Here is a 24,484-nt window from a genome sequence, read left to right as displayed (position 1 = left end):
AAAGGTTGGGTTACCCACAAAGGGAAGCCCCTCAGACTAACAGTGGATCTCTCTGCAGAAACACTACAAGCCAGAAGAGAGTGGGGGCCAATATTCAACATTCTTAAAGAAAAGAATTTTCAACCCCGAATTTATTTATTTATTTATTTTTATTATACTTTAAGTTCTAGGGTACATGTGCACAATGTGCAGGTTTCTTACGTATGTATACATGTGCCATGTTGGTGTGCTGCACCCATTAACTCATCATTTAACATTAGGCATATCTCCTAATGCTCTCCCTCCCCCCTCCCCCTACCCCATGACAGACCCTGGTGTGTGATGTTCCCCTTCTTGTGTCCATGTGTTCTCATTGTTCAATTACCACCTATGAGTGAGAACATGCAGTGTTTGGTTTTTTGTCCTTGTGATAGTTTGCTGAGAATTATGGTTTCCAGCTTCATCCATGTCCCTACAAAGGACAAAGGACATGAACTCATCATTTTTATGGCTGCATAGTATTCCATGGTGTATATGTGCCACATTTTCTTAATCCAGTCTATCATTGTTGGACATTTGGGTTGGTTCCAAGTCTTTCCTATTGTGAATAGTGCTGCAGTAAACACACGTGTGCATGTGTCTTTATAGCAGCATGATTTATAATCCTTTGGGTATATACCCAGTAATGGGATGGCTGGGTCAAACAATATTTCTAGTTCTAGATCCCTGAGGAATCGCCACACTCACTTCCACAATGATTGAACTAGTTTACAGTCCCACCAACAGTGTAAAAGTGTTCCTGTTTGTCCACATCCTCTCCAGCACCTGTTATTTCCTGACTTTTTAATGATTGCCATTCTAACTGGTGTGAGGTGGTATCTCATTGTGGTTTTGATTTGCATTTCTCTGATGGCCAGTGATGATGAGCATTTTCTCATGTGTCTTTTGGCTGCATAAATGTCTTCTTTTGAGAAGTGTCTGTTCATATCCTTCACCCACTTTTTGATGGGGTTGTTTGATTTTTTTTTCTTGTAAATTCGTTTGAGTTCTTTGTAGATTCTGGATATTAGCCCTTTGTCAGATGGATAAATTGTAAAAATTTTCTCCCATTATGTAGGTTGCCTGTTCACTCTGATGGTAGTTTCTTTTGCTGTGCAGAAGCTCTTTAGTTTAATTAGATCCCATTTGTCCATTTTGGCTTTTGTTGCCATTGCTTTTGGTGTTATAGTCATGAAGTCCTTGCCCATGCCTATGTCCTGGATGGTATTGCCTACGTTTTCTTCTAGGGTTTTTATAGTTTTAGGTCTGACATTTAAGTCTTTAATCCATCTTGAATTAATTTATGTATAAGGTGTAAGGAAGGGATCCAGTTTTAGCTTTCTACATATGGCTAGCCACTTTTCCCATCACCATTTATTAAATAGGGAATCATTTCCCCATTTCTTGTTTTTGTCAGATTTGTCAAAGATCAGATGGTTGTAGATGTGTGGTATTATTTCTGGGGGCTCTATTCTGTTCCATTGGTCTATATCTCTGTTGTGGTACCAGTACCATGCTGTTTTGGTTACTGTAGCCTTGTAGTATAGTTTGAAGTCAGGTAGCATGATGCCTCCAGCTTTGTTCTTGGCTTAGGATTGACTTGGCAATGTGGGCTCTTTTTTGGTTCCATATGAACTTTAAAGTAGTTTTTTCCAATTCTGTGAAGAAAGTCACTGGTAGCTTGATGGGGATGGCATTGAATCTATAAATTACCTCGGGCAGTATGGCCATTTTCACAATGTTGATTCTTCCTATCCATGAGCATGGGATGTTCTTCCATTTGTTTGTATCCTCTTTTATTTCATTGAGCAGTGGTTTCTAATTCTCCTTGAAGTGGTCCTTCACATCCCTTGTAAGTTGGATTCCTAGGTATTTTATTCTCTTTGAAGCAGTTGTGAATGGGAGTTTACTCATGATTTGGCTCTCTGTTTGTCTGTTATTGGTGTATAAGAATGCTTGTGATTTTTGCACATTGATTTTGTATCCTGAGACTTGACTGAAGTTGCCTATCAGCTTAAGGAGATTTTGGGCTGAGACAGTGGAGTTTCCTAGATATACATTCATGTCATCTACAAACAGGGAAAATTTGACTTCCTCTTTTCCTAATTGAATGCTGTTCATTTCCTTCTCCTGCCTGATTGCCCTGGCCAGAACTTCCAACACTATGTTGAATAGGAGTGGTTAGAGAGGGCATCCCTGTCTTGTGGCAATTTTCAAAGGGAATGCTTCCAGTTTTTGCCCATTCAGTATGATATTGGCTGTGGGTTTGTCATATATAGTTCTTATTATTTTGAGATATGTCCCATCAATACCTAATTTATTGAGAGTTTTTAGCATGAAGCGTTGTTGAATTTTGTCAAAGGCCTTTTCTGCATCTATTGAGATAATCATATGGTTTTTGTCTTTGGTTCTGTTTACATGATGGATTACGTATATTGATTTGTGTATGTTGAACCAGCCTTGCATCCCAGGGATGAAGCCCACTTGATCATGGTGGATAAGCTTTTTGATGTGCTGGTGGATTCAGTTTGCCAGTATTTTATTGAGGATTTTTGCATCAATGTTCATCAGGGATATTGGTCTAAAATTCTCTTTTTTTGTTGTGTCTGTGCCAGGCTTTGGTATCAAGATGATGCTGGCTTCATAAAATGAATTAGGGAGGATTCCCTCTTTTTCTATTGATTGGAATAGTTTCAGAAGGAATGGTACCAGTTCCTTCTTGTACCTCTGGTAGAATTCGGCTGTGAATCCATCTGCTCCTAGACTTTTTTTGGTTGGTAGGCTATTAATTACTGCCTCAATTTCAGAGCCTGTTATTGATCTATTCAGGGATTCTACTTCTTCCTGGTTTAGTCTTGGGAGGGTGTATGTGTCCAGGAATTTATCCATTTCTTCTAGATTTTCTAGTTTATTTGCATAGAGGTGTTTATAATATTTTCTGATGGTAGTTTGTATTTCTGTGGGATCGGTGGTGATATCCCCTTTATCATTTTATTGCATCTATTTGATTCTTATCTCTTTTATTCTTTATTAGTCTTGCTAGCAGTCTATCTATTTTGTTGATCTTTTCAAAAAACCAGATCCTGGATTCATTGATTTTTTGAAGGGTTTTTTGTGTCTCTATCTCCTTCAGTTCTGCTCTGATTTTAGTTTTTTCTTGCCTTCTGATAGCTTTTGAATATGTTTGCTCCTGCTTCTCTAGCTCTTTTAATTGTGATGTTAGGGTGTCAATTTTAGATCTTTCCTGCTTTCTCTTGTGGGCATTGAGTGCTATAAATTTCCCTCTACACACTGCTTTAAATGTGTCCCAGAAATTCTGGTATGTTGAGTCTTTGTTCTCATCGGTTTCAAAGAACATCTTTATTTCTGCCTTCATTTCGTTATCTACCCAGTAGTCATTCAGGAGCAGGTTGTTTAATTTCCATGTATTTGAGCGGTTTTAGTGAGTTTGTTAATCCTGAGTTGTAATTTGATTGCACCGTGGTCTGAGAGACAGTTCGTTGTAATTTCTGTTCTTTTACATTTGCTGAGGAGTGCTTTACTTCCAACTATGTGGTCAATTTTGGAATAGGTGTGGTGTGGTGCTGAGAAGAATGTATATTCTGTTGATTTGGGGTAGAGAGTTCTGTAGATTTCTATTAGGTCTACTTGATGCAGAGCTGAGTTCAATTCCTGGATGTCCTTGTTAACTTTCTGTCTCATTGATCTGTCTAATGTTGACAGTGGGGTGTTAAAGTCTCCCATTATTATTATGTGGGAGTCTAAGTCTCTTTGTAGGTCACTCAGGACTTGCTTTATGAATCTGGGTGCTCCTGTATTGGGTGCATATATATTTAGGATAGTTAGCTCTTCTTGTTGAATTGATCCCTTTACCATTATGTAATGGCCTTCTTTGTCTCTTTTGATCTTTGTTGGTTTAAAGTCTGTTTTATCACAGACTAGGATTGCAACCCCTGCCTTATTTTGTTTTCCATTTGCTTGGTAGATCTTCCTCCATCCCTTTATTTTGAGCCTATGTGTGTCTCTGCACATGAGATGGGTCTCCTGAATACAGCACTCTGATGGGTCTTGACTCTTTATCCAATTTGCCAGTCTGTGTCTTTTAATTGGAGCATTTAGCCCATTTACATTTCAGGTTAATATTGTTATGTGTGAATTTGTTCCTGTCATTATGATGTTAGCTGGTTATTTTGCTCGTTAGTTGATGCAGTTTCTTCCTAGCCTCAATGGTCTTTACAATTTGGCATGTTTTTGCAGTGGCTGGTACTGGTTATTCCTTTCCATGTTTAGTGCTTCCTTCAGGAGCTCTTTTAGTGCAGGGCTGGTGGTGACAAAATCTCTCAGCATTTGCTTGTCTGTAAAGGATTTTATTTGTCCTTCACTTATGAAGCTTAGTTTGGCTGGATATGAAATTCTGGGTTGAAAATTCTTTCGTTTAAGAATGTTGAATATCGGCCCCCACTCTCTTCTGGCTTGCAGAGTTTCTGCCAAGAGATCCACTGTTAATCTGATGGGCTTCCATTTGTGGGTAACGTGACCTTTCTCTCTGGCTGCCCTTAACATTTTTTCCTTCATTTCAACTTTGGTGAATCTGACAATATGTGTCTTGGAGTTGCTCTTCTCGAGGAGTATCTTTGTAGCATTCTCTGTATTTCCTGAATTTGAATGTTGGCCTGCCTTGCTAGGTTGGGGAAGTTGTCGTGGATAATATCCTGCAGACTGTTTTCCAACTTGGTTCCATTCTCCCTGTCACTTTCAGGTACACCAATCAGACATAGATTTGGTCTTTTCACATAATCCCATATTTCTTGGAGGTTTTGTTCATTTCTTGTTACTCTTTTTTCTCTAAACTTCTCTTCTCACTTCATTTCATTCATTTGATCTTCAATCAGTTATACCCTTTCTTCCACTTGATCAAATTGGCTACTGAAGCTTGTGCATCCATCATGTAGTTCTTGTGCCATGGTTTTCAGCTCCATCAGGTCCTTTAAGGACTTCTCTACACTGTTTATTCTAGTTAGCCATTCGTCTAATCTTTTTTCAAGGTTTTTAGCTTCTTTGCAATGGGTTCGAACATCCTGCATTAGCTCGGAGAAGTTTGTTATTACTTATCATCTGAAGCCTTCTTCTATCAACTTATCAAAGTCATTCTCTGTCCAGCTTTGGTCCATTGCTGGCGAGGTGCTGCATTCCTTTGGAGGAGAAAAGGTGCTCTGATTTTTAGAATTTTCAGCTTTTCTGCTCTGGTTTCTCCCCTCCTTTGTGGTTTTATCTACCTTTAGTCTTTGATGATGTTGATGTACAGATGGGGTTTTGGTGTGGATGTCCTTTCTGTTTGTTAGTTTTCCTTCTAACAGTCAGGACCCTCAACTACAGGTCTGTTGGAGTTTGCTGGAGGTCCACTCCGGACCCTGTTTGCCTGGGTATCACCAGTGGAGGCTGCAGAACAGCAAATATTGCAGAACGGCAAATGTTGCTCTCTGATCCTTCTTCTGGCAGCTTCGTCTCAGAGGGGCACTGCCCTATGAGGTGTCAGTCGGCCCCTACTGGGAGGTGTCTCCCAATTAGGCTACTCGGGGGTCAGGGACTCACTTGAGGAGGCAGTCTTTCATTCTCAGATGTCAAACTCCATGCTGGGAGAAGCACTACTGTCTTCAAAGCTGTCAGACAGGGACATTTAAGTCTGCAGAAGTTTATGCTGCCTTTTGTTCAGCTATGCCCTGCCCCCAGAGGTGGAGTCTACAGAGGCAGGCAGGCCTCCTTGAGCTGCGGTGGGCTCCACCCAATTGGAGCTTCCAGGCTGCTTTGTTTACCTTTTCAAGCCTCAGCAATGGCAGATGCCCCTTCCCCAGCCTCACTGCCGCCTTGCAGTTCAATCTCAGACTGCTGTGCTAGCATTGTGTGAGGCTCCATGGGTGTGGGACCCTCCAAGCCAGGCGCTGGATATAATCTGTGGTGTGCTGTTTGCTAACACCATTGGAAAAGCGCAGTATTAGGGTAGGAGTGTCCCAATTTTCCAGGTACTGTCTGTCACGGCTTCCCATTGCTAGGAAAGGGAATTCCCTGACCCCTTGGGCTTCCTGGGTGAGGCGATGCCCCGCCCTGCTCCATGGGCTGCACCTGCTATCTGACAAGCCCCAGTGAGATGAACCTGGTACCTCAGTTGGACATGCAGAAATCACCCGTCTTCTGCATTGGTCACACTTGGAGCTGCAGATTAGAGCTGTTCCTATTTGTCCATCTTGGAACCTCCTAGTCCCAACCCAGAATTTAATATCCAGCCAAACTAAGCTTCATAAGCGAAGGAGAAATAAAATCCTTTATAGACAAGCAAATCCTGAGAGATTTGGTCATCACCAGGACTGCTTTACAAGAGCTCCTGAAGGAAGCACTAAATATGGAAAGGGAAAACTAGTACCAGCCACTCCAAAAACATACCAAATTGTAAAGACCATCAACACTATGAAGAAATTACATCAACTAGTGGACAAAATAACCAGCTAGCATTATAATGACAGGATCAAATTTACACATAACAATATTAACCTTAAATGTAAATGGGCTATATGCCCCGATTAAAAGACACAAACTGGCACATTGGATAAAGAGTCAAGACCCATCAGTGTGCTGTATTCAGGAGACCCATCTCATGTACAAAGACATACATAGGCTCAAAATAAAGGGATAGAGGAAGATCTACCAAGCAAATGGAAAGCAAAAAAAAAAAAAAAAAAAAAAAAACGGGTTGCAATCCTTGTCTCTGGTAAAACAGACTTTAAACCAACAAAGCTCCAAAGAAACAAAGAAGGGCATTACATAATGGTAAAGGGATCAATGCAACAAGAAGAGCTATCTATCTGAAATATGTATGCATCCAATACAGGAGAACACAGATTCATAAAGCAAGTTCTTAGAGACCTACAAAGAGACTTAGACTCCCACGCAATGATAATGGGAGACTTTAACACCCCACAGTCAATATTAGATCAACAAGACAGAAAATTCACAAGGATATTCAGGACTTGAACTCAGCTCTGGACCAAGTAGGGCTAATACACATCTACAGAACTCTCCACCCCAAATCTACAGAATATACATTCTTCTCAGCACCACATCACACTTATTCTAAAATTGACCACATAATTCGAAGTAAAGCACCCCTCAGCAAATGCAAAAGAATGGAAAGCATAACAGTCTCTTGGACCACAGTGCAATCAAGTTAGAACTCAGGATTAACAAACTCACTCAAAACCACACAACTACATGGAAACTGAACAACCTGCTTCTGAATGACTACTGGGTAAATAACGAAATTATTAGCTGGGTAAATAACAGAAATGACTAAGTTTTTAAAATGAATGCGAACAAAGACACAACCTACCAGAATCACTGGGACACAGCTAAAGCAGTGTTTAGAGGGAAATGTATAGCACTAAATGCCCATGTCAGAAAGCAGGAAAGATCTAAAATCATCACCCTAACATTACAATTAAAAGAACTAGAGAAACAAGAGCAAACAAATTCAAAAGCTATCAGAAGACAAGAAATAACTAAGATCAGAGCAGAACTGAAGGAAATAGAGACACGAAAAACCCTTCAAAAAAATCGGTGAATCCAGGAGCTGGTTTTGAAAAAAAAAAAAAAAAAACAAAACAGATAGCTAGCCAGAATAATATAGAAGAAAAGAGAGAAGAATCAAATAGATCAAATAGACACAATAAAAAATGATAAAGGAGAGATCACCCCTGATCCCACAGTAATACAAACTACCATCAGAGAATACTATAAACACCTCTATGCAAATAAACTAGAAAATCTAAAAGAAATGGATAAATTCCTGGAGACATATGCTCTTCCAAGACTAAACCAGGAAGAAGTTGAATCCCTGAAGAGACCAATAAAAAGTTCTGAAATTGAGACAGTAATCAATAGCCTACCAACCAAAAAAAGCTCAGGACCAGACAGATTGGCATCTCAATTCTACCAGAGGTACAAAGAGGAGCTAGTACCATTTTTTCTGAAATTATTCCAAACAGTAGAAAACAGGGACTCCTCTTTAACTCATTTTATGAAGCCAGCGTCATCCTGATACCAAAACCCGGCAGAGATGCAAAAAAAAGGAAAATTTCAGGCCAGTATCCCTGATGAACATCAATGTGAAAATCCTCAATAAAATACTGGAAAACTGAATCCAGCAGCACATCAGAAAGCTTATCCACAATGAACAAGTCAGCTTCATCCCTGGGCTGCAAGGCTGGTTCAACATATGTAAATCAATAAACACAATACATCACATAAGCAGAACCAATGTCAAAAATCATATGATTATCTCAATAGATGCAGAAAAGGCCTTCGATATAATTCAACACACCTTTATGCTAAAAACACTCAATAAACTAGGTATTGATGGAACATATCTCAAAATAATAAGAGCTATTTATGACAAACCCACAGCCAATGTCATACTGAATGAGCAAAAGCTGGAAGCATTCCCCTTGAAAACTGGCACAAGACAAGAATGCCCAGTCTCACCACTCCTAATCAACATAGTATTGGAAGTTCTGGCCAGGGCAGTCAGGCAAGAGAAAGAAATAAACCATATTCAAATAGGAAGAGAGGATGTCAAATTGCCTCTATTTGCAAATGACGTTATTTTACATTTGGAAAACTCATTGTCTCAGCCCTAAAACTCCTTAAGCTGATAAGCAACTTCAGCAAAGTCTCAGGATACAAAATCAATGTGTAAAAATCACAAGCATTCTTATACACCAATAATAGACAAACAGCCAAATCATGAGTGAATTCTCATCAACAGTTGCTACAAAGAAAATAAAATACCTAGGAATACAACTTACAAGGGATATGATGGACCTCTTCAAGGAGAACTACACACCACTGCTCAAGGAAATAAGAGAGGACATAAACAAATGGGAAAACATTCCATGCTCATGGATAGGAAGAATCAATATCATGAAAATGGCCATACTGCCCAAAATAATTTATAGATTCAATGCTATTCCCATCAAGCTACCATTGATTTTCTTCACAAAATTAGAAAAAAAAAACTACTTCAAATTTCATATGAAACCAAAAAAGAGCCTGTATAGCCAAGACAGTCATAAGCAAAAAGAACAAAGCTCGAGGCATCACACTGCCTGACTTCAAACTGTACTACAAGGCTTACAGTAACCAAAACAGCATAGTACTGGTACCAAAACAGATATATAGACCAATGGGACAGAACAGAAGCCTCAGAAATAACACCACACATCTACAACCAGCTGATCTTCGAGAAACCTGACAAAAACAAGCAATGGGGAAAGGACTCTCTATTTAATAAATGATGTTGGGAAAACTGGCTACCGATATGCATAAAACTGAAACTGGACCCATACCTTACACCTTATACAAAAATTAACTCAAGTTGGATTAAAAACTTAAACGTCAGACCTAAAAACCATAAATGCCCTGGAAGAAAACCTAGGCAATACCATTCAGGACATAGGCATGGGGAAAGACTTCACAACTAAGACACCAAAAGCAATGGCAACAAAAGCCAAAATTGACAAATAGTATCTAATTAAACCAAAGAGCTTCTGCACAGCAAAAGAAACTATTATCAGAGTGAACAGGCAACCTAGAGATTGGGAGAAAACATTTGCAATCTGTGCCTCTGACAAAGGGCTAATATCCAGAATCCACAAGGAACTTAAACAAATTTACAAGAAAAAAAAAACCATCAAAAAGCGGGTAAAGGATATGAACAGACCCTTCTCAAAAGAAGACATTTATGCAGCCAACAAATGTAAAAAAAAGCTCATCATCACTGGTCATTAGAGAAATGCAAATCAAAACCACAATGAGATACCATCTCATGCCAGTTAGAATAGTGACCATTAAAAAGCCAGGAAACAACAGATGCTGTGTAGGAGATCAGTCAGGGTGATGGGAGAAATTATAAGGAAAGATGCAAACCTTCTTGGAAGGCTGGGAGGTTTTGCAAAGCTTCAGGGAAGAATGAACTGAAGGCAGCTGTTCTTACCCAGGGTCAAAGGGCATAGGTACAAAGGAATGCAGAGGAGTTTATCTAAATAGGTTTTTTACTCATGTTGTCCTAAAACACACCTTTGATTGTTCACACACAGGACTGCTCTCAATTCAGGTGGTCAACTATGTTTATTACCCACAAATTGTTTTTCTCCAAGCCTTTGTCATTAAATCTGTACTGAATAAATGTGAGTATTGCCAGCTTATCGGGGCTGCACTCTCTCGGCTAGTGGACTCTTGGTGGTGGTGTTGAGCTTTGTGATCCCCTAGCCATGCTGTCAGGCAACCTGTGTCAGCATATTTCTTTCATCTGTCACTCAGCCAGAGTCTGCAGGACAGACTTGGCAGGTGGTGCCTCGTGTGAGGAGCACTGCAATGGATCATGTTGGAACCCTCAAAAATGAAGGTAAAGAGACTGCACTGTCAGTAAGTCAGTAAGTCATTGGTGCTTGCTTGGGATATCCAAGTTTGAGGAAATTGTTCAGGCTTTCATCATGGGACAACAGTTATCAGCTCAACAGCAACAGTATATAAAATATTGAAACAGCTGTGTCTGGAGTTGGTTCCTTCCAGTGGGTTCGTGGTCTCACTGACTTCAAGAATGAAGTCGCAGACCTTCGCAGTGAGTGTTACAGCCCTTAAAGGTGGCACAGACCCAAAGAGTGACCAGCAGCAAGATTTATTTTGAAGAGTGAAAGCTTCCACAACATGGAAGAGGACCCAAGCAGGTTGCCGCTGCTGGCTGGGGTTGCCAGCTTTTAGTCCCTTATTTGTCCCCACCCATGTCCTGCTGATTGGTCCATTTTACAGAGCGTCCGTTTTACAGAGCACTGATTGGTCCATTTTACAGTGTGCTGATTGGTCCATTTTACAAACCTGTAGCTAGCCACAGAGCACTGATTGGTGCATTTTTACAGAATGCTAATTGGTCCATTTTACATACCTCTAGGTAGCCACAGAGCACTGATTGGTGCATTTTTACAGAACACTGTTGCATTTTACAAACTTCTAGCTAGCCACAGAAAAGTTCATCAAGTCCCCACCCGACCCAGAAATCCAGCTGGCTTTGCCTCTCACAGCTGCTTAAAGCTGGCAGAGCCTCTGTTTCGCAGGCTCAATTAAGGGACCTAATGCAAACTGTTGTGTCCCATAACCCATGGATCCCAGAAGAGGGTACACTAGACGTAGAGCTCTGGGAACAAGTGGGGAGAAATTTTAAACAACATCATGCACAAGGGCAGTGGGTCCCAGTAACATCTCTAATATTATGGGCTTTAATTAGGGCTGCTTTGGTCCACTCTACACAGAAGAGCCTAAAAAGGGAAGGGAGCAGGAGCCATCACCTACCTTACCACCTCCTCCTTCTCCAGCCCAGCCATTACCGGGCAAAAAATAAGAAAGAAAACAGAGGTTTTGCCTGAGCCCCCTCCTCCTGTAAATTGGAAAAAAGACAAGGGATACACTACAGCTATGGGACTCTGTCTTAGGCAAGCGGCATTAGAAGGGGAGCTCTTAGCCTGCCCAGTAATGCAAGATTGACAAGACAATCAGGTATACGAATGCATTTCTTCTGACACTTATAAAGAGATAAGAAAAAGTATTAAAGAAAATGGAGCCACTAGCCCATTTACAAAAGGGTTAATTGAGGTCACTTTGCAGAACTCTTTCTAGTAATGGCCACTGTCATTCCTCCTCTACCCCTGATGTAGCTCTCTCAAAATCCTATTTGGGTAGAACAGTGACCTTTAAAGGGAGAGAAGTTACAAAGAGCCCATGAATTAGTTGAGGAGCAATTAAAAGTCGGCCATATAGAACCATCAAACACCCCTTGGAATTCGCCCATTTTTGTCATTCCCGAAAGATCTGGCAAATGGAGACTTTTGCATGATTTACAGGCTATGAATGCTAATTTGCAACCTATGGGGCCTCTTCAACAGGGCCTCCCTTCCCCCATGGCGATTCTTGAAGATTGGCCTCTAGTCATTATTGACTTAAAGGACGACTTCTATACTATTCCCCTTGCAGAACAGGACAGAGCAAAACTTGCATTTACCATACCAGCTGTCAATAATGAAAGGCCAGCTCACCAACTTCATTGGAAAGTGCTTTCTCAAGGGATGCTGAACAGTCCTACTATGTGTCAGTATCATGTAAATCAGGCTTTGCTCCCAAGTAGAAAAGAATTTCCTAATTGCAAAATTTTTCATTTTATGGATGATATTTTACTAGCAGCCCCAACAGAGCCAGTACTTTTAAGTTTATATGCTTCCATCCTAAAGAATACACAGTTAAGAGGTTTAATCATAGCACCTGAAAAAGTACAATTTTCAATTTTCCTCTCCTTGGAAATATCTTGGATACATACTAACTTCCCGGTCAATAAGACCTCAAAAGGTTAAATTAAATACTAGCAACTTATACACCTTAAATGATTATCAAACATTACTGGGTGATATTAATTGGCTTTACCCCACCTTGGGCATAATTGATAAGTTACAAATCCTGTTTCCTATCCTAAAGGGCAATACAGCCCTAGACTCTCCCACGTATTTAACTCCAGCAAAAAGGGAAATTGAGGAAATAGAGCAAGCTATTTCTCAGAGGCAACTAGATTGCATAGACCCGCAATATTCAGTTCAATTGTTTGTTTTCCCTACTAAGCATTCCCCAACAGGATTAGTAGGACAGATAGCCCCCGGGTTGCACTTTCTAAAATGGGTTTTTTTACTCACATACCAGGACTAAAACATTATCTCCCTATATCCAGCTAGTTAGTAAAGTCATCTATACAGGCCACAGATGATGCAGTCAGTTGCTAGGTTATGACCCTGATGTCATCAGAATTCCTTTGAGTAAAAGGCAATTCAAAGCATACTGCCCCTATCTCTAGATCTTCAGATAGCACTCTCTGATTATGCAGGCCATACAGAACATGCCCTTCCTGCTGATAAACTAATTCAGTTCTTATCTCATACTCCTGTAGTTGTGCCTACAAAACTAGTTCACTCCCCCATACTTAATGCTTTAACGGTTTTTACTGATGGCTCTGGTAAAAATAGAAAAGCGGCTATTTGGTGGAGACTGCATAATTTCCTCACTCATTCTGGATTTACTGGCACTCAGAGAGCCGAGGTTGGAGCCTTAATATTGGCCCTGGAGGCCTGTTCTGCTTAGCCCATCAATATTGTTAGTGACTCTGCTTACTCTATTTATTGCAGAACCTTGAAACAGCCCTCATTAAGTCCACTCTCAAGCCCACCCTGTGTGCACTTTTTCTTCGACTTCAGCAATTGCTGGATCAATGTACACATCCTATTTTTATCACACATATTCGACCTCACAGCTCACTGCTTGGCCCATGGACTTTTGGCAATGATCAAGCAAACCTGCAAGTTATGACATCACTGCTTGACCAAACCACCCAATTGCATCTATTTTTCCACCAAAATTGGAGAAATGTACCTAAACAATTTCAACTTACCCAGAGACTAGCTAAACAAATTATCCTGCAATCCCCAGATTGCCAGCTCACAGATACGTTCCCTCCTTCAACAGGTGTTAACCCTAGAGGACTAGCACCTAATTAGTTATGGCAAACAGATGTTAAACACATCCCTGAATTTGGAAAACTAAGATATGTACGTGTATCCATTGATACCAATTCTCACTTAATTAGTGCTCATGCTCTTCCTGGAGAGTCCACCCAATATGTTATTAAACATCTTCTTTTAACTTTTGTGTTTATGGGGTGGCCCACAAAAATTAAAACTGATAATGGTCCAGCTTATGCCAGCTCACAATTTCAACAATTCTGTCCCACGTAGAACATCCAACATTCCACAGGCATCCCATGTAATACCCAAGGGTAGGCCATAGTAGAACGTGTCCATTCCATTCTTAAAAATATGCTCAGAAAAAAAAAGCGGGGAATATGAGTAAAAACCCTTCAACACTACTAGCACAAGTCTTATTTACCCTTAATTTTTAAAATTTAGATGATAAATTTCAATCAACCATAAAAAAGCATTTTACTAAAGCCCCTCAAAACATAAAACTTATTGAAGGGGGAGGAGCCAAGATGGCCGAATAGGAACAGCTCCGGTCTACAGCTCCCAGCGTGAGCGACGCAGAAGATGGGTGATTTCTGCATTTCCATCTGAGGTACCGTGTTCATCTCACTAGGGAGTACCAGACAGTGGGCGCAGGTCAGTGGGTGAGCGCACCGTGCGCCAGCCGAAGCAGGGGCGAGGCATTGCCTCACTCGGGAAGTGCAAGGGGTCAGGGAGTTCTCTTTCCAGGGGTGACAGATGGCACCTGGAAAATCGGGCCACTCCCACCCGAATACTGTGCTTTTCCGACGGGCTTAGGAAACGGTGCCCCAGGAGATTATAGCCCGCACCTGGCTCAGAGGGTCCTACGCCCACGGAGTCTCGCTGTTTGCTAGCACAGCAGTCTGAGATCAAACAGCAAGTCGGCAGTGAGGCTGGGGGAGGGGCGCCCGCCATTGCCCAGGCTCACTTAGGTAAACAAAGCAGCCTGGAAGCTTGAACTGGGTGGAGCCCACCACAGCTCAAGGAGGCCTGCCTGCCTCTGTAGGCTCCACCTCTGGGGGCAGGGCACAGACAAACAAAAAGACAGCAGTAACCTCTGCAGACTTAAATGTCCCTGTCTGACAGCTTTGAGGAGAGCAGTGGTTCTCCCAGCACGCAGCTGGAGATCTGAGAACGGGCAGACTGCCTCAATTGGGTCCCTGACCCCTGACCCCCGAGCAGCCTAACTAGGAGGCATCCCCCAGCAGGGGCAGACTGACACCTCACACGGCCGGCCAGGTACTCCAACAGACTTGCAGCTGAAGGTCCTGTCTGTTAGAAGGAAAACTAACAGAAAGGACATCCACACCAAAAACCCATCTGTACATCACCATCATCAAAGACCAAAAGTAGATAAAACCACAAAGATGGGGAAAAAACAGAGCAGAAAAACTGGAAACTCTAAAAACCAGAGTACCTCTCCTCCTCCAAAGGAAAGCAGTTCCTTACCAGCAACGGAACAAAGCTGGATGGAGAATGACTTTGACGAGCTGAGAGAAGAAGGCTTCAGACGATCAAATTACTCTGAGCTACGGGAGGATATTCAAACCAAAGGCAAAGAAGTTGAAAACTTTGAAAAAAAATTTAGAAGACTGTATAACTAGAATAACCAATACAGAGAAGTGCTTAAAGGAGCTGATGGAGCTGAAAACCAAGGCTCGAGAACTACGTGAAGAATGCAGAGGCCTCAGGAGCCGATGCGATCAAATGGAAGAAAGGGTGTCAGCCCTGGAAGATGAAATGAATGAAATGAAGCGAGAAGGGAAGTTTAGAGAAAAAAGAATAAAAAGAAACGAGCAAAGCCTCCAAGAAATGTGGGACTATGTGAAAAGACCAAATCTACGTCTGATTGGTGTACCTGAAAGTGAAGGGGAGAATGGAAACAAGTTGGAAAACACTCTGCAGGATATTATCCAGGAGAACTTCCCCAATCTAGCAAGGCAGGCCAACATTCAGATTCAGGAAATACAGAGAACGCCACAAAGATACTCCTCGAGAAGAGCAACTCCAAGACACATAATTGTCAGATTCACCAAAGTTGAAATGAAGGAAAAAATGTTAAGGGCAGCCAGAGAGAAAGGTCGAGTTACCATCAAAGGGAAGCCCATCAGACTAACAGTGGATCTCCCGGCAGAAACCCTACAAGCCAGAAGAGAGTGGGGGCCAATATTCAACATTCTTAAAGAAAAGAATTTTCAACCCAGAATTTCATATCCAGCCAAACTAAGCTTCATAAGTGAAGGAGAAATAAAATACTTTACAGACAAGCAAATGCTGAGAGATTTTGTCACCACCAGGCCTGCCCTAAAAGAGCTCTTGAAGGAAGCTCTAAACATGGAAAGGCACAACCGCTACCAGCGACTGCAAAATCATGCCAAAATGTAAAGACCATCGAGACTAGGAAGAGACTGCATCAACTAACGAGCAAAATAACCAGCTAACATCATAATGACAGGTTCAAATTTTAAAATATTATGTTTTTATATAATTTATATCTTTAGATAAAAGCCCATAAAGAAATGCATCAACATATTACTAGTTGTTATATTTAGGTGGTGGAATTATGGGTGATTGTTTTCTTCTGTACACTAAAAGAAGCATTTTTTTAATATTAAGAAAACAAATATTATAAAAATAAGCTACAAGGAAGAATGAATAATTACTCTTTGTGTTTCCCTGTGGAATGAATTAGTTGGACAAAAAAGGTGGGTAATGGTAGTGAGAGGGGGATGACTACAATCTGCCTAATATGCCCCAGCTGAATGTTTATTTTAATAAATTTGTTACTTGAAAGCATGCAGCTTCTTTTTTTATTGCCCCACTTTATGAGGGCCCATTTATTGTTTAGCTTGTAATGAGTACCATATTTGGTCATAGTCACTTGAATGTTTGAAAGTTTACATTTTGGAACAATCAATCTTCTTTAAAAAAGGATAGAATAGAATAAAGAACAAATGTATGCAGCTTTATGCTTCAAATAAATAAAAATCAGTTCTGACAATGTAAGAACATTCTCTGCTCCTCTAATTCCCACTTTGTTTTGATAAGTTAGTTCTCAGATATTGTATGTTAAATAAAGATATTCTATGATAATTCACAAACTAAACAATGTTAAAGGTTAAACCTCATTAGTTTACCAGATAAATTTTACGTCTGTTGTTAATTATGGAAAAATACTCTTTCCTTTTTAAGGTGATGATTTGAATGACACGTCATCTAAGGAGGCAAATTCTCGAAGAGAGTCTGTCACATTCAAGGATATAGAAAAGAGGTCAGTTACATTCCTTCAGAAAACATGTTTTAATAACCATTAGGTGCCAGAGCCTCAAATATGCACAAGATTACTTCTCAATAAATCAATACTTTTGTATTTTCATAGTATCAGAATCCACTTAAGTTTATTTTATTCCAACTTAGAGTTCTTTGTATAGCTAATATAAGATCACCAGATTTTATGCTGCATTTTGAAGTAATATGCATTATAGGAATACATTTGTCCAGCCTCTATACATATTTGAGAAAGGAATAAAATTGACATGAATTTATTGCATGAATCTGCCATTTATGAACTGTGAAATGTCGAATTAGTTGCTAAGTGTTTTTAAGCTTTAATTTTTTTCATTTATAAAACTGGAATAATAATGTGATATGTTAGGTATCCAGAATAGAGCCTAGCACATAGTAAGAGCAATGTAAATTATTTGTTGTACATCTCTTCAGCCATTTTGTAGGATAGAAGAGTCACTGTTGGGCATCTTATTATGAGTCCTTAAAACATTCATGTCACATTTGCTTTCGAATGATAAAACATTCACTTGTGGTTTCTACTCTGCCTGTCAGTTCTGCCTTAAAATCCACTGACTTATCTACGTCTCGATTATGGCATTCTAACCCAAACCTCCATCATTTCTTGCCTATACTGTTTGTAATAGCTTCCTAATTCGTTTCCCCAATTTTTCCTGCTCATTCTCAATGTAACAACAAGAAATTAAATTTTTATTAAATAGTGAATAGCCAAAAAGAGCATTTATAAAATGTGTATAGTACATAAATAACAATACCATAATGACTCATATATATACTACTCAGCCATAGAAAAAGCATATTATTTTATTTTTGAAGTCCTCTGTATTCTCTCCTAGATCTCAGGGTATCCCATCATCTGAGATAACTACTATTCTGGATTTTGTACTTATTAATATATTTCAAAATAATATTTTTTAGCTTTGTGTGTTTTTAACTTTAAATAAATGAAATCATCCTGTATGATCTTCTGCCACTTGCATCTTTTGTTCAACATTACATGTTTAGTCCATTGTGCATATAGCTATTCTTATTTCTTTTCACTGCTACCTACTAGTCCGTTGTCATTATATATATAAACTGTGATATATATATATATATATACATACACACACACGTGTATCACAGGTTATTTATCGATTGGTAAACATTTAGATTTTCAATTTGTTATTAACAATAGTAATATGATTAATATGCTTGTACATGTCTCTTGGTACTTATATGCAAGAGTCAATCTTTTTAAAACATAATTTAAAATATTTCTTTTCTCTTTTGTAGTGATTTAAGACTTCCCATTACTCTCAAAGTGGAAGAAAAAAATCTTGGTACAGCCTAAAAAGGTCCTGCCTACCTTTCCAGATTCATCTCCTAATCTCTTGCTCTGATTGTGCTTCAGTGACACTTGCCTTTTCTTCAGTTTCTCAAACAAGCCATGATCCTTTGACCTTATGGTCTTGGCGCATGTATTCCTTCTGCCCAAGATGTTCTTTCTCCTATATTTTGCCGAATATCACTGATTCTTTGGTCTCAATTAAATGGTTACTTCTTCAAAGATACCTTCCCTGACTCCCACATCTAAACTAGTTTTCCCTACTATTATTCTTCATGCAGTGCTTGATTCTTATTTTAAGTTCAGGGGTACATGCGCAGGATGTGCGGGTTTGTTACATAGGTAAATGTGTGCCATGGTGGTTTGCTGCACAGATCCTACCATCACCTAGGTATTAAGCCCAGCATTCATTAGCTATTTTTCCTGATGCCCTTCCTCCCCTGACCACCACCCTGACAGGCCCCAGTGTGCATTGTTCCCCTGCCCATGTGTCCATGTGTTCTCATCCTTCAGCTCCAACTTGTAAGTGAGAACATGTAGTGTTTGGTTTTCTGTTCCTGCATTAGTTTGCTGAGGATAATGGCTTCCAGCTCCAACCATGTCCCTGCAAAGGACATGATCTCATTCCTTTTTATGTCTGCATAGTATTCCATGGTGTATATGTACCACATTTTCTCTATCCAGTCTATCATTGATGGGCATTTAGGTTGATTCCATATCTTTGCTATTGTGAATTGTGCTGCAATGAACATATGTGTGCATGTACCTTTATAATAGAATGATTTATATTCCTTTGGGTATGTACCCAGTAATGGGATTGCTGGGTCAAATGGTATTTCTGCCTCTAGGTCTTTGAGGAATCACTACACAGTCTTCCACAATGGTTGAACTAATTTACGCTCCCACCAACAGTGTAAAAGCATTCCTTTTTCTTTGCAACCTTGACAGCATCTGTTGTTTTTTGACTTTTTAATAATCACCATTCTGACTGGCATGTGATGGTAGCTCATTGTGGTTTTGATTTGCATGTCTCTAATGATCAGTGATGTTGAGCTTTCTTTCATGTTTGTTGGCCATTTTTAAGAAGTATCTGTTCATGTCTTTTGCCCATTTTTTAATGTTTTTTTTTCTCTTAAATCAGCCTAACTTCCTTGTAGATTCTGGATATTAGACCTTTGTCAGATGGATAGACTGCAAAAACTTTCTCCCATTCTGTAGATTGTCTGTTCACTCTAATGATAGTTTATTTTGCTGTGCAGATGCTCTTTAGTTTGATTAGATCCCATTTGTCAATTTTTGCTTTTGTTGCAATTGCTTTTCGAATTTTTGTCATAAAATTTTTTCCCATGCCTATATTCTGAATGGTATTTGCCTAGATTTTCTTCTAGGGTTTTTATAGTTTTGGGTTTTACATTTAAGTCTTTAATCTATCTTGAGTTAATTTTTGTATAAGGTGTAAGGAAGGGGTCCAGTTTCAGTTTTCTGCATATGGCTAGCCAATTCTCCCAGCACCATTTATTAAATAGGGAATCCTTTCCCCATTTGTTTTTGTCACATTTGTCAAAGATCAGATGGTTGTAGATATACAGTCTTATTTCTGAGTTCTCTATTCTATTCCATTGGTCTCTGTGTCTGTTTTTGTGCCAGTACCTTGTTGTTTTGGTTACTGTAGCTTTGTAGTATAGTTTGAAGTTGGACAGTGTGATGCTGCCCAGGCTGGAGTGCAGTGGCAGGATCTCGGCTCACTGCAAGCTCCGCCTCCCAGGTCCACGCCATTCTCCTGCCTCAGCCTCCTGAGTAGCTGGGATTACAGGTGTCCACCACCACACCTGGCTAATTTTTTGTATTTTTAGTAAAGACGGGGTTTCACCATGTTAGCCAGGATGGTCTCCATCTCCTGACCTCGTGATCTGCCCGCCTCAGCCTCCCAAAGTGCTGGGATTACAGGTGTGAGCCACTGGGCCTGGCCAGCTTTGTTCTTTTTTCATAGGATTGGTTTGGCTATTCAGGCTCTTTTTTGGTTCCATATGAATTTTAAAGTATTTTTTTCTAGTTCTGTGAGGAATGTCAATGGTAGTTTAATAAGAATAGCATTGAATCTCTAAATTGCTTTGGGCAGTATGGTCCTTTTCACGGTATTGATTCTTCTTATCCATGAACATAGAATGTTTTTCCATTTATTTGTGTCCTCTCTGATTTCCTTGAGCAGTGGTTTGTAGTTCCCTTTGAATAGGTCCTTCACTTCCCTTGTTAGCTGTATTCCTAGGTATTTTGTTCTTTTTGTAGCTATTGTGAACAGGAGTTTATTCATGATTTGGCTCTCTGCTTGCCTGTTGTTGGTGTATAAGAATGCTAGTGACTTTTGCACATTGATTTTGTATTCTCAGACTTTGCTGAAGTTACTTATCAGCTTAAGAAGCTTTTGGGCTGAGATGATGGGGTTTTCTAGATATAGGATCATGTCATCTAAAAAAAAAGATAATTTGACTTCTTCTCTTCCTATATGAATACACGTTATTTCTTTCTCTTGCCTAATTGCCCTGGCCTAAACTTCCAATACTATGTTGAATAGGAGTGGTGAAAGAGAGCATCCTTGTCTTGTGCCAGTTTTCAAGAAGAATCCCTCCAGCTTTTGCCCATTCAGTATGATATTGGCTGTGGGTTTGTTATATATGGTTCTTATTATTTTGAGGTTCCTTCAATACCTAGTTTATTGAGAGTTTTAAACATGAAAGGATGTTGAATTATATCAAAAGCCTTTTCTGCATCTATTGAGATAATCATGTGATTTTTGTCTTTAGTTCTGTTTATGCGATGAATTACATTTATTGATTTGCATATTTTGAACCAACCTTACATCTCGGGGATGAAGCCATCTTGATTGTGGTGGATAAGCTTTTTGATGTACTGCTGGATTTGGTTTGCCAGTATTTTTTTTGCAAGGATTTTTGCCCTGATGTTCATTAGGGATGGCCTGAAGTTTTCTTTTTTGTTATATCTCTGCCAAGTTTTGGTATCAGAATAATGATGGCCTCAGTAAAGGAGCTAGGGAGGAGTCCCTCATTTTCAATTGTTTGTAATAGTTTCATTAGAAATGGTACCAGATCTTCTTTGTACCTCTAGCAGAATTCAGCTGTGAATCTGCCTGGTCCTGGGCTTTTTTTGGTTGGTAGGCTATTTATTAATGCCTCGATTTCAGAACTGATTATTGGCCTATTCAAGGATTTGATTTCTTCCTGGTTCAGTCTTGGGAGACTGTATGTGTCCAGGAATCTATCCATTTCTTCTAGATTTTCTAGTTTATGTTCATAGAGGTGTTTGTAGTATTCTCCATTGGTTGGTTGTATTTCTATGGAGTCATTGGTGATATTCCCCTTATCATTTCTGATTGTGGCTATTTGATTCTTATGTTTTCTTTTTTATTAGTCTAAGCAGTCTATCTATTTTATTAATTTTTTTCAAAAAATCAGCTGCTGCATTCATTGAGTTTTGAAGGATTTTTCATGTCTCTGTCTCCTTCAGTTCAGCTCTGATCTTGGTTATTTCTTTTCTTCTAGCTTTGGGGTTTGTTTGCTCTTGATTCTCTAGTTCTTTTAGTTGTGATGGTAATGTGTTGAGCTCTTTCTAGCTTTTTGATGTGGGCATTTAGTGCTATAAACATCCCTCTTACCACCACTTTAGCTGCATCCCAGAGATTCTGGTACATTATCTGTTTGTTTGCATTAGTTTCAAAGACCTTCTTGATTTCTGCCTTAATTTCATTATTTACCCAAGAGTCATTCAGGAGCAGGTTGTTCAATTTACAGTAGTTGTGTGGTTTTGAGTGAATTTCTTAATCTTGAGCTCTAATTTGATTGTGCTGTCATCTGAGAGACTGTTATGATTTCAGCTGAGGAGTGTTTTACTTCTGATTATGTGATCAATTTTAGAGTAAGCACCATGTGGCAATGAGAAGAATGTATATTGTGTAGTTTTTGGGTGAAGAGTTCTGTAAATATCTACCAGGTCCACTTAATCCAGAGCTGAGTTCACATCCTGAATATCTTTGTTAATTTTCTGTCTCAATGATCTGTCTAATATTGTCAGTGGGGGTGTTATCTGGGTGCTCCTGTATTGGGTGCACATATATTTAGGATAGTTAGCTCTTCTTGTCAGATTGAACCCTATACCTGTGAAGAATGTCAATGGTAGTTTAATAGGAATAGCATTGAATCTATAAATTGCTTTGGGCAGCATGGTCATTTTCACAATGTTGATTCTTCTTATCTATGAGCATAGAGTGTTTTTCCATTTCTTTGTGTCCTCTCTGATTTCCTTGAGCAGTGGTTTGTAGTTCCCTTTGAAGAAGTCCTTCACTTTCCTTTTGTGATTTCATAATCATATGTAATCATGTACATAATCATATGTAATGCCCTTCTTTGTCTTTTTTTTATCTTTGTTGGCTTAAAATCTGTTTTGTCAGAAACTAGGATTGCTACCCCGCTTTTTTTGTTTGTTTGTTTTCTATTTGCTTGGTAAATTTTCCCCCATCCCTTTATTTTCAGCCTGTGTGTGTCTTTGCACATGAGATGAGTTTCTTGAAGACAGCATACCAATGGGTCTTGTGTGAATTTAATCCTGTCATCATGATGCTATCTGGTTATTTTGCAGACTTCTTTATGTGGTTGCTTCATAGTGTCACTGGCCTGTGTACTTCAGTGCATTTTTATGGAGGCTCATAAAGGATTTTTTTTTTTCCAGATTTAGTGCTTCCTTCAGGAGTTCTTGCAAGGCAGGCCTGGTGGTGATGAATACCCTCAGCATTTGCTTGTCTGAAAAAGTTATTATTTCTTCTTTGCCTATGAAGCTTAGTTTGACTGGATATGAAATTCTAGGTTGTAAACTCTAGGAATGTTGAATATTGGCCCCCAATGTCTTCTGGCTTATAGGGCTTTCTCTGAGAAGTCTACTGTTAGTCTGATGAGCTTCACTTTGTAGGTGACCTGGCCTTTCTCTCTGGCTGCCCTTAACATTTTTTCTCTCATTTCAACCTTGGAGAATCTGATGTTTATGTCTTGGGGTTGATTTCTTCATAGAGCATCTTACTGGGTTTCTCTGCACTTCCTGAATTTGAAGGTTGGCCTGTCTTGCTAGGTTGGGGAACTTCTCCTGGATGATATCCTGAAGTATGTTTTCCAACTTGGTTCCATTCTCCCCATCTCTTTCAAGAACCCCAATCAGTCATAAGTTCGGTATCTTTACATAATCCCATAATTCTCAGTGGTTTTTGTTCATTTCATTTCATTCTTTTTTGCCTGTCTTATTCTTGTCTGCCTGTCTTATTTCAGAAAGATAGTCTTCAAGCTCTGAGATTCTCTCCTCTGCTTGGTCTATTCTGCTATTGATACTTGTGATTGCATTGAGAAATTCTAGTATTGTGTTTTCTGGCTTTATCAGGTCGGTTATGTTCCTCTCTAAACTGACTATTCTGGTTATCAGCTCTTGTATTTTTTTTGTATGATCTTAGCTTCTTTGCATTGGGTTACAACATGCTCCTTTAAGTCAGCAAAGTTCATTATTACCCACATTCTGAAGCTTACTTCTGTTAATTCAGCCATCTCATCCTCAGTCTAGTTTTGTGCCTTTGCTGGACAGGTGTTTCAGTCATTTGGAGAAGAGGCACTCCGGCTTTTGAGTTTTCAGCATTTTTGCATTGATTCTTTCTCATCTTTGTGGGCTTATCTATCTTAAATCTTTGATCTTGCTGACCTTTGAGTGGGGTTTTTGTGGGGTATTTTTGTTGATGTTATTATTGTCGTTTTCTGTCTCTTTTTCTTTTAGAGTCAGACCACTTTTCCATAGGGCAGCTGCAGTTTATTGGAGGTCCACTTCAGACCCTACTTGCCTCAGTTTTTTCCTTACCTGGAGGTATTACCAGTGAAGGCTTTGAAACAGCAAAGATGGTAGCCTACTCCTTCCTCTGGAAGCTCTGTCCCAAGGGGGTACTGACCTGTTTCCGGCCTGAACGCTCCTATAGGAGGTGTCTGGAGACCCCTGTTGGGAGGTCTCACCCAGTCAAGAGGAACAGGATCAGGAACTCCCTTAAAGAAGCAGTCTGGCTGCTTCTTGGTAGAGCAAGTGTGCTGCATTGGGAGTGGCCCCTTCTTTCCCAGACCACCTGGACTCTCCGTAGCTGGCAGGCTGGAACAGCTGAGTC

At 39.7% G+C, this 24,484-nt stretch overlaps 1 protein-coding gene across 6 annotated transcripts in view; it reads left to right on the top strand.

The window, feature by feature from the left end:
* Positions 1–24,484, top strand: part of DNAH14 (dynein axonemal heavy chain 14) — a 499,118-nt gene that overhangs the window by 293,617 nt on the left and 181,017 nt on the right. For all 6 annotated transcript variants that reach the window (XM_054519536.1, XM_054519533.2, XM_054519594.1 and 3 more), the window contains one exon: positions 16,848–16,926. In XM_054519536.1, the coding sequence (XP_054375511.1) occupies positions 16,848–16,926 (79 nt within the window). The remainder of the gene's footprint in view (positions 1–16,847; positions 16,927–24,484) is intronic.

The sequence above is a fragment of the Pongo abelii genome, chromosome 1, assembly GCF_028885655.2.
Source record: "Pongo abelii isolate AG06213 chromosome 1, NHGRI_mPonAbe1-v2.0_pri, whole genome shotgun sequence".
Lineage (NCBI taxonomy): Eukaryota > Metazoa > Chordata > Mammalia > Primates > Hominidae > Pongo > Pongo abelii.
Note: the sequence above shows the minus strand (reverse complement) of the source record. Positions and strands in the feature narration are given on the sequence as shown.